Here is a 10,302-nt window from a genome sequence, read left to right as displayed (position 1 = left end):
CAAATAATGCGTATTGCAAAATTGGTTTAGAGTCGTACACACGACTGTAATTTCCTATCGTCACAGGCAAATTGCACCGGAATACAAGCTTTTGAACAAAGCCTGCGTGCAACAGCGTTAAAAAACAAACCTTAGAAAAGTGGCAGTCATTTATTAAGCAATCAGACACAGTCAGAAATATGGCAAACGTTTATATACAAATAGGCCTATTCTGCTAATTTTGCGGCCAGACATACTAGCCTATAACGAAAACAGAAGAGCAGTCCTGTTTAATCTGTTTTTATGCAAGACCTAAATTAAACAATTAATTATTTGACCAGAGGGTGAATTTGAACAACCTACGGCACTTAATGAGGCAAGATGCCGAGCAGATTTGTACGCAGTCGAATCAGACGCGCGTTGTCAACGCGTTGTGTTGGAATTTCGGTGCTTGCCTACGTCTTGTTGGAGTTAGGACTAACGTTACTGGCAAACGATTATTTTCGAAAACTGGTTGTGGATTTTCCATTACGCCTTGCTTCGAAGAAGGAATATCGTGCATCAGTCAGTGGGAGTTTCTTTTCTGAGGTATGCGAATATTTAATGAAAATAGTGTTTTTTGGACATGATTTGCCGTGTTTAGTCTATTTCATAAAGATGAAAGTACTCCTCGCATTCTACTACAAAAATATAAAAAGTAATATCTTGATAATAGTATACATTCTGTGAGCTGCATGCAGATGGCTACTAAGTCTTTGGGTGGCGGTTTGCATGGATCATCTATAATAGTAACACCAAGCTGATGAGGCCTTACGAATCAGTGGTCATCTGTATGCAGCTCACATAATTCCTATGATCGACTCAATGCTTTGATTTTATTGCTTTTGCAGCTACGCAACGACACATTTCAACAAGAGCTGATTGTGCAAGCTCGAAAATTGGCAAATTGCCAACAGAGCGATAGAGCTAACGGTTACGTCATATGCGACCGGTTACCATTCACTCGGATAACTTGTGGCGGGCTAAGAGCTGGAGAATGGGAACCTCTAGTGCCTAACATTGTTCATTTCATCTGGCTCGGGGACCCATTTGAAATGAAACACTTCCACCAGTACTTGGCACTGCGGTCTGTGGCAAGTCTACAGCGGCCTGATGCTATTTATTTTCATCACGACCACGGAAATGACATAGGTTAGTGTGAGGCTGCCTTATCTTGTATTGAAAACGCCAAGACAGAAATAAAAAATAGCTGTTTTAAGAGTTAAACACTATGGTAACTATTTCCGATATGTCTTGTAGCAATGACCGATCTTTGGAGAAGAGTAATTGATGAAATCCCATGCGTCAGAGTCATTCAAGCGAACCCGCCTTCTTCCGCTTTCGGGCAACCGGTAAAAAAGAGAAAGCACATTACAAACGTTACCATTAATCGTATGAAATAAAACAAAATATGAGTGGTCAATTGTGGCAAATATACGTCAATAAACATCCATTGCACATTCAATATTCATTGCATTTTCAGCTCCGCAATCCAACAGCTCAATCAGACTTCCACCGTTTGCTTTTATTGCGGAAACACGGTGGAATCTACCTCGACCTTGACGTCATCACGATAAAGCCTTTTGATTGGCTGAGGAATTTCCCTGTTACACTGGGAAGGTGGGAAGTCCCAAGTGTTTTTCGTGGTTGAATCGAAACCCCTCAACATTTGCGCTTTTGTGTAGAAAACAAGGGGGTGGGGGGTCATTTACGAGATGAAACTTTCTTCCTCAATTTTTGCTTGGATTGTAGAACAAGAATAAGTTCTACATGTACATATACATTGCAAATACTGTATATTCAAACTTCCTGTCTTATGGGAATTTTTTCCGTATTTAATAGTCAATGGTTTGTTCCACTGTTAAATTTTAACAACCTTAATTTCCAGATCACTCGTCAATAAAATCAGCAACGGAATCATCTTATCCCAGCCAGGAGCACCCTTTCTCGACCGCTGGATCGATTCCTACGTCACTTTGGATAAAATTATGTTCAAGCCCTTCTCGTATTGGGGATTGGTCGTTCCATACAAGCTTTATGAGTCAAGCCCACGTGGACAGGTTCACCTTGAACTGACCTCTATGAACCGACCCAACCCGTTTCAGGACGGACTCAACTCAACAACGAGCGAGCGTTACGACTTGAGTCAGAACTTCTTCCTGCACGTGCACCCACAGGTGTTTCCCCTAACCGACAACCAGCATTTGTTCGATGCCCGCGAGCGCCTCTTGCGGACAATGGACAACACTTACGGCTCGGCGGCTCGGGTGGCGCTTTTCGGATCGTCCGATTTAGTTTTCTTAAAGGGCGAAACTCCGTTTGCGCGAAAGCCCGGCAAACTCTTAGAAGACGTTGAGCCAGAAAGTCCTGAGTCCACGGACGGGGGTGGTTTGTTGAGCAAAATTCGAAGCATGTTTTAATGCGAAGTCCTCTCCATGGAACTCTGCTATCCTCTGCTCTGCTATACTTGCTTCAAATTATACCACGATTTTACATGGTTTGGCTGGTTATTATTATAACGCTCGGCGACAAAACAAGTGTCACAAATTATTTAAGTTGACGCCGACGCAATACATGAACGAATACAGTTCATTGCGACCACTTTCGTTGTAAGACATCAACACACAAAATGCGGCAACTAAATCATTACTAGTTTGACAAAGTGCACGATCTTTAACCCTTTTCCACAAACATACTAAATATAAACATTGCGGTCGTTTATCTGTAAGCCCGGATTTCATCGGCTGTTGACGTCGACGGCTCTTCAGGCTTAGTCTCCACGATGGAACCCCTTGATTTTGTATCTTCTGGTTCGCTGTCACTGCGAAGTTGTCACGGTATTAAGCAGTGAAGTAACAACACAACACAACAGTAATTTCTGGAGTCAAGTTTGTGATGTACCGAAACATTTTTTATGTAGCAGTATGCTTGAATCCAAAGTTTAGACGATGCCTTCTCAAGTTAAAATGTATATCGATATTATTTTTTAACGTGTCTACTTATTACGTGGGTCAGGCGCCATGCGCTACCAACAAACCTCGACGAAGAACTTTCTGCACGCGAGCGCCCCCCTTCGTTTTGCCAACTATCGCCACCGTTCCGGCTGTTGGTGCTGGTGAGCGTGTTGGTCTTGTTCGTTCCCATGGTGGAAGTGGAAGGTTCTGACGCATCAGTCTCGATGTCTTTCGAGAATGCGCTGGGCGTGCGTGACGTTATAGAGCTCGAGTCGTCTATGCTTGTGCTACGTGGGTGACTGCAAAGCAAGGGAAACGTAAATATAATAAAGTTTGCCAGAAGGGCAGTATTCAGCAATGCAAAGCAAGAGGTTTAAGTTAAATTTAGGATAAAGTTTCATTTATATCACAAACAGTTATTAAACTGTTGCAGTCTGGCTTGGAGTCAAGCACACAATTTAATTAGCCAAATGGAAACAAATTTAAACTTGGACTGTTTCTGGTTATTTGTCGGCACTCATGGTAATTTTTGCTTCAAACCATTTTTTATCTATTTATTATGGATTTTGATCCAACATACGTGTTCCGCGTTGCAAATGTAACGAAAACACACGCTTGGTGTCTACAAACACAAATGTCCCCAAAAATGAAAAAATGTAGGTTGAAGACACTGTGGTATATTCAAACCTGTAGATGCTGCCGCCATCTTGACTTTCGAGTCTGTATTCTTTCCCACCATCCATGGGGAGGTCCCTGACGACTGGGGTTCGATATTCCTTTGTGTTTGTGTAACGAGAGGAGTCGGATCTCCCTGTGGCAAGCGGAGGAGCAAACCTTCGAAAGAAAAGAGGAGTTTGTTAATTGAAGGCACTTTTCGCAAAACAGAAACAAGTCGGGCAACAAATTAAATGTGTTTATGGTTGATAATGAGGTTGTTTAAAAAACGGTTGTTTATATGTATATATATATTAGGAAGTTAAAATGATGAACAATTATGTTGGAGTTGCTGTATTATATGTTGGATGTTTGCCAATTGTGTGAAAATGTGCAAGATAAAGTCCAACGTTACCACGACGGAAGCCAGAGTAATTGTGTGAGGTTTTACGTCACGCAAAACCAGCAAATGATGAAAGATATTTTACACATTTTAGCACAATTTACACAGCAGAAAGTAGAACTAAAAAAGTTTCTGTTGGAAACTCAAGGTTGACTTACTTTGTGGGCTGGGCATAATCGCTCATCATGTCCCTCATGTCACCCATGGCAAAGGGGTCCATGTACCCCGGCATGAACTGGGACGGGGCCCCACTGGGATAGAGGGAATGCCCCGAAGCCAAGCGTGGGTCCTGTTTAAGCGAAAATCAGATGTTAATAAAATGGAAATGTTATGTTAAAAAAGGCAAAAATACAATATTGAAAACTGAAATCCCTGTTATATGGGGGTAAAAATGTCGATATATATTGGACGTTGTGTTGAGCAGTTAATAAGGTGTAAAAGACGTTTACCTGCTCTATCATCCGACCATTAGGTGCCGGTATCTGTCTCGGTGGCCATGACAACGGCACGTGACTTGCTGTGGCCAATCCGCTGCGGGGAGAGACAGAGTATGGGATTGTAAGGTTTGCGAGGCGGACGCCGGAAAGTTCGATCGGGAGGTTTCCTGGACAAAATGTACGCTCTTGTATAAGATTCTGACGTATTATGATAACTTTTCTGTTACAAACTGATAACCACGTCGTATAACGCTGGGTCATAGCGCCATGACTATTATGCATTAATTATTTTTGGTTATTATGAATTCGCTGCAGCACTATGTACGACTTGAGAAAGATCATTTTGTTATGAACTTTTACCTGGACTTTCCCAAGTGTCCTTGGCTGGATCATAACACTGAATCGTTCCCAAGCACTTCTGCTGAGACCAGCTGTAGCCACCAACCTACAAGAAAGCGGCATAAGAAGTTACATGTCATCTCCTTACCGCCTCTAGCGTTCGTTAATATGTTTTCCATGACTGCTTCTGGGTGTGGTGACCTGAGACTATGCATGCGTGGCAGTGGTGCGAGGGACTACTCGTTATGTAAAGAGCTTATTTGTTTGGCCGATTTTTCGCTTTTAATAAAGGCATATATACCCTACTGGTTTTAATTAGGTCCTACGAGCCTTCAGAAAGATAAACGTTACTAAGAAATAAACGTTGTTATAAGAAAAGTAAGGTTTTCTTCCATTGGTCAACGGTTTTTTACGACAACTTGAAATTAGTCTTAAAACTTACCACGAAGAGTTTACCGTCGTAATACTCGCAACCACCCTCACTGTGGGGCAATGGCAAAGGCGCCACTAGTGTCCACTGGTCGCTCATCGCGTTGTAAATTTCGGTTTCTGCAAATTGAGTAAAACATAAGTTGTGTTGAATACGAGACCAGTGGAAAGAAATAATGTTTCGAAATATCGAATGATGAAGTCAACATAATGTTTTAAAATGTAGGTTATTGCAAAGGTTCAAAGAACAGGAATGGTAAATTACTGTCTTTCCAAACAACATTTAGGGTATACAGACGAAGCGATATTTGTGCAGCGTACCGTGTATGTCAATTCTCTTGTTAAGTCCAGCGTTGCCACCTGACACAAAGATACTATCTCCGAAGGGCACCATGGCATGCCAACCACGAGCAAAGTGCATTGGCGTCCTCTCATGCCAAGTATCATGTCTGAAATAGAATCAAAAGCGTTTAAATACTGATGATGTAAAAGTCAATCACGTAGAATGGATCTCAGTTTCTTTCATATACGTGATTTGAACATCATTTATTCGTTTATTAACAGCAACCCACTTCTACCGTTTTAAAGTAAAAAAATCAAAGTTTTAAAACTGTTTAGTAAAACAGGCATTTTATTATCCTATATCATATTTGTCTTTGCCTTAACTAATTACTCACATACCTTGGGCTGTAAGCCAGCATTTGATTTGTAAACCTTCCTTCCTTGAATCCCCCGCTGATGTAGATGAGGTTTCCGTGTACGCTCTGAGCGTGATCGCACAACCCGGCCTGCACCGAGGCCACATAGCGCCATCTATCGTCCTCCAGCGAGTAGCATTCCATGGAAGACATTCGCCCAGCTGCATTTACCCCACCTGGGAAGCAATCGCAGTAAATTAGCAATATATACACGTGAAACTGAACCTGTTTTCAATGGAAAGTGGTTTTTGTGTGTGTTTGTCTTTACGGAAGGAGAAGTGATCGCCAGGCCTTCGCCTGCAGTTTAAGGTTCAGATCCCTATTCAGTAAACATTATATGCACGAAATGCACTTTTACGATATCGTACTGAGTCACGTTATAAGGTTGGCTGATGTAATTTCGAACTGAACAATGACCTAAAATTAAAGATTTTTTGGAGAGTTAACTTTAAATTGTATAATTGATAATTTTGCATGTATGTTAAGAAAGTCAATTCAGAAGAAACTGAGCAAGATTTGAGGAAAATAAAAATTTACAAACATGCGATACTGCAGAATGCATTGTTTTTGTTTTTTGTTAAATCAAAGATTGAAGGCTACAATCGACTCATCCTACCGAGTGCATAGAGACGGTTGTCAACCACGCTCACAGTAAATCCAGCTCTCTTGTCGTTCATAGAAGCAATGCGCATCCAAATGTTGAACCTAAAGGAAAAATGCGATTTAAACTGGGTGAAATTGAAACTTAACAACTTCTGTTTTGCAATCCTAAAAACGACGACTCATCTCTTGCAAAAGTTGCTGCGTAAAATAAAGGTTCACATTTGGATGCGCATCTCACCTGGGGTCGTATCTTATAACGGTGTTCACAGCGGTGGTTCCCCTTTCGTCGAACATGTTCTGTCCTCCCAGGACGTACAAGAAGTTGTTCAACACACAAGCGCAGTGACTGCGGAACACAAAAACATGCACGCGCTTTAATGAACCCTGTGTGTTCGAAGCAGACGAAAACAAATTGTCTGCATTCAATCGAGCTTCCAAACTAGTATAGCATGTTTATTTGAACTGTCATCAGAAAAATGTGTCGATTACACACCTTGTAACACATTAATTTATAAATTATGCTTTTAATGTTTACTGTTAATTCAATAAGTACTTGGGTTACACGTCCTAAATGGGTAAACAAACTATTGCGGAGCCTTCCTGTCGGAACAGTCAGCATGCAAAGGCAAAGGTGTCTTCTGTTTTTACCTGCAAAGACCTTCATGCATCGGTGGCAGGAATTCGGATTTCGACATGTCACTGTTGATTGCAAACAACTGGTTTGAGACTCGATCGTGTGGATCCACTCCACCAATCACAACCATGCGACGATCGTTGGAGCGTACCTGAATAAACCGTCGATAAATATGTTATTTTTATATCTTGGCTAGCAATTCTAAAGTAAATTCCAACCTAATAAAAATTACAAAGTGGCATTATTAATTGTATTTGTTAAAATGGGATCATTTGGACGATTTCAAAAAACGAAAATGTGCCATTTTGCTTTGAAGAGCCTATACGTTGTTTACGCGTTAACATTAAGATTAGCGGCGAAAAAATACATTTTTTACATTACACCTTGTAACAAGTTATATCGTACATAGCGATGTACCTGTGTTCGAGACGATTGCAATATCGGCTGCGAATGTGGGAGCATGTGGTAATTCGAAGCTTCCAAAAGAAGGTAATTGCATTCGACCCTCATGTATTCCACGAAGTTGACGTAACGCAGCAGGTCACGTGGTGGAATGAGCGGGAAATGGATTTTTTCCATGAGAACCCGAACGTGTTGATATCTGAATGCACAAGCGGGCTTTTTAATTTTAGTTAGCCGCTGACCAAGTTTAGGGATTTTTCTTGTAAAAAGTATGAAACAATGCCTTGCAAGATGTTTCTCCGAAGCATTTTGTTCTCAACAACTTATCAACGGTAATATTTGGTTCATATACTGTGTTTTGATACCATGAAACCAAACAAATTTAGTGTTGGACGTGTTACCTGTCTGATATATAAAGCAACCACTGTCTGCTGGCTTCAAACAATTCCAACTCCGATACATTTTTGAGTGAGTAGGAATCCAGCAGCAAGCTCATGTTATCAACCGTTAGTTTCTGAAACACAAAGTTTTAAAAGTTGAGTGGTTTTGCCATTGGATGAAATTGGGATAGAATTGTGCACTTACCTGTATTTCTTCCGTCTTTACGAGCTCATTCAGATGTTCGGCTATGAAACTGTAAGACTTGTCCTCCACCCCACTCAACAGATACTTCTCGGCAATGTGAATAATATCCACACAGTTGTACACCGAGATTTCAGATATCAAGAATGCCTGACAAATGTACATGGAAATTATTTAGATTTCTTGAAAGCAATGAGCAAACAGTATGATTGAAATAGAATTTACTTTTCCATTTTTTTCACATAAAATGTAGCATGTGTATACCTTGCAGAAGTTAAGTATGGGCTTGAGCTGCATATGTCCAGCTGCAGAAAGCACGCAATGCACATTCTTCATGCTCAGTTGAAGCTCTGATGTGTAGATAAACCCAAGGACATGACGTAATCCCTCAGCACTCACACCACGGATTTCTACAATCTGGTAAAAACAACAATAGTTTTTCCAAACCGGTTTCCTGCTAAGTGCAAAGTGGTAGTAAAGATTTTTAACACTTTTCGTAAAGAACTAATTAGTTTTATGTTTTCGCAAATTCACAAAGACACAAATTTCAAAAGGACACAAATATTGACATAATATAAAACATAATTCTCAATAAAAAGTGCTACAGTTTCTTGCAAAATCACAATTCGGTACTTTTGCACCAGTTGCTTATGGATACAATGGCGAAAATTTTTTTATTCATTTTACGTTACCTCGTGTTCGTTCTTGAAACCATCCTCGCTGTTAAAAAGGTTTCGCAGGTAAGGACTGCAGGATGCCAGGACGTTCTTGTGTGCAGTGAAGGGTGTCTCTTGAGCAACCAGTGTGACATCACAAAGTATTTTGTCTTGCCTGAGGTCGTTGAGCCCATTGAGAACCAGATTGTTGTGTGTATTTGACTTGAAAATCTGCGCAATATTTCATACTAAATTAGAATGAAAGCGACCAAGAAAATAATGTACTGCATACCTTGCTATCATACCACACAATGCCTGATGTCGTTATAACTAGTGATGCACCGAAACACCAATTTTTTTTAATCGCGAGTATTCGGCAAAAGTTGCCGAAACTAATTTTGATATCCATCTCTTTAAACGCAATAAATTTAAAAAAAACATGTGCTGGATTGGATCTAATCCTATCATACAGCCTTTTTTGGCACTTAAAGAATAACCTCGACTGCTGTATACCAAATGCTTAAAGTTGATTTTAATCATTTCGGTGACAATAAACAAATAAAACGAACAAACATTCGTACAGTTTGAACAATGATTATGACCTTTTCTAAACGTTGCGTATTTTCGTTGCATGCAGTAAAAAAGTTTCGGCTTTGGCCGAATTTTGCAAAAATATTCGGCCAAAACCGAATAATTATGAAAACCTTAGTATTGGCCGAATAAATTCGGCAAACCGAACTTTCGGTGCACCCTTAGTTATAACGATACAACTGCAGTTGCATTACATGTAACTACATGCCTTGTTTAATATTTTTTCTCGTAGAACCACGTACCTGATACTCGGGTCGACGTCCCAAAGATCCGGGGACATTCCCAGACATGCTTCTTTGGTGGATTAAACCAGCCATGGATCGATATTGCTTTAAACTTATTGTAAAAAATGCAACTCTGTAACAAAGACCGAAGTCACGGTAATCATTTAATTGATTTGGATTCAAAACACATTTATTTAAACATGACAATAGATCAAAACCGCTGATATTTTGGTTGCTTTACTTTCCTGGTGTAACCTGCATAATTTCCTGCACTTAACCCTTTGTAAATCAACAAAGTTCTGTCTCTCGGCTCTAATCGAAGTTACTTTCATTTACAATAAATTGCATAAGGTCTGCACTTAACAAGACAGCAACCGTTCCTATAATTGCTCAGTTGGTTTTGCTTAGTTGGCTCCAAGTGTTGGTTGTTGTAACTCAGTCGTATGCAATACCTAAAGACCCTGCATAAACTGAATCAATCACGAAAAACCGTAATTTCTTGGTTCACATATTTTCACTTCCCAATAAAACGTGCGCATGATTTACTCAGAGCGGCCAAGAACTATTCCATACACTATAAAGTGTGCACCTGACCTATACATCCACCCACCTGCGGACAAGCGACGACTGTAAACCTGTCAGACAGGAAAGCAACAACCGGATTCGTGAAAATGTCGC

General features: G+C 40.4%; 2 protein-coding genes across 2 annotated transcripts; one reads left to right on the top strand and one right to left on the bottom strand.

Annotated features, from left to right (window-relative positions):
• Positions 1-360: 360 nt before the first annotated feature.
• Positions 361-2,438, top strand: LOC145910746 (uncharacterized). Its single transcript, XM_082997945.1, has 5 exons — positions 361-567; positions 870-1,170; positions 1,279-1,370; positions 1,502-1,638; positions 1,907-2,438. Exons 1-5 carry the CDS (start codon positions 361-363, stop codon positions 2,436-2,438), a joined length of 1,269 nt encoding a protein of 422 aa, XP_082854071.1.
• Positions 2,439-2,550: 112 nt separating this feature from the next.
• Positions 2,551-9,750, bottom strand: LOC145911387 (kelch-like protein 9). Its single transcript, XM_082998705.1, has 18 exons — positions 9,643-9,750; positions 8,846-9,040; positions 8,418-8,570; positions 8,157-8,303; positions 7,973-8,085; positions 7,587-7,770; positions 7,184-7,320; positions 6,774-6,881; positions 6,549-6,637; positions 5,916-6,108; positions 5,556-5,683; positions 5,248-5,354; positions 4,827-4,911; positions 4,479-4,633; positions 4,188-4,318; positions 3,660-3,806; positions 3,056-3,271; positions 2,551-2,839 (listed from the first exon to the last, which is right to left on the bottom strand). Exons 1-18 carry the CDS (start codon positions 9,715-9,717, stop codon positions 2,737-2,739), a joined length of 2,466 nt encoding a protein of 821 aa, XP_082854831.1. The 5' UTR covers positions 9,718-9,750; the 3' UTR covers positions 2,551-2,736.
• Between the last annotated feature and the right edge of the window lie 552 nt (positions 9,751-10,302).

Source organism: Ascidia mentula, chromosome 8, assembly GCF_947561715.1.
Source record: "Ascidia mentula chromosome 8, kaAscMent1.1, whole genome shotgun sequence".
Lineage (NCBI taxonomy): Eukaryota > Metazoa > Chordata > Ascidiacea > Phlebobranchia > Ascidiidae > Ascidia > Ascidia mentula.
This window is presented reverse-complemented; position numbering and strand designations above follow the sequence as displayed.

What these genes read in the sequence shown, in the direction of transcription:
- LOC145910746 (XM_082997945.1), top strand. Translation starts at nt 361, where the DNA reads ATGCCGAGCAGATTTGTACGCAGTCGAATCAGACGCGCGTTGTCAACG. An exon ending in CTTCCGCTTTCGGGCAACCG is followed by an intron (nt 1,371 to 1,501) that starts GTAAAAAAGAGA and finishes TTGCATTTTCAG; the next exon opens with CTCCGCAATCCAACAGCTCA. An exon ending in TTCCCTGTTACACTGGGAAG is followed by an intron (nt 1,639 to 1,906) that starts GTGGGAAGTCCC and finishes CTTAATTTCCAG; the next exon opens with ATCACTCGTCAATAAAATCA.
- LOC145911387 (XM_082998705.1), bottom strand. Translation starts at nt 9,717, where the DNA reads ATGGCTGGTTTAATCCACCAAAGAAGCATGTCTGGGAATGTCCCCGGA. An exon ending in GTTATAAGATACGACCCCAG is followed by an intron (nt 6,638 to 6,773) that starts GTGAGATGCGCA and finishes TTTTTCCTTTAG; the next exon opens with GTTCAACATTTGGATGCGCA. An exon ending in ATGGTCGGATGATAGAGCAG is followed by an intron (nt 4,319 to 4,478) that starts GTAAACGTCTTT and finishes TCGCTTAAACAG; the next exon opens with GACCCACGCTTGGCTTCGGG.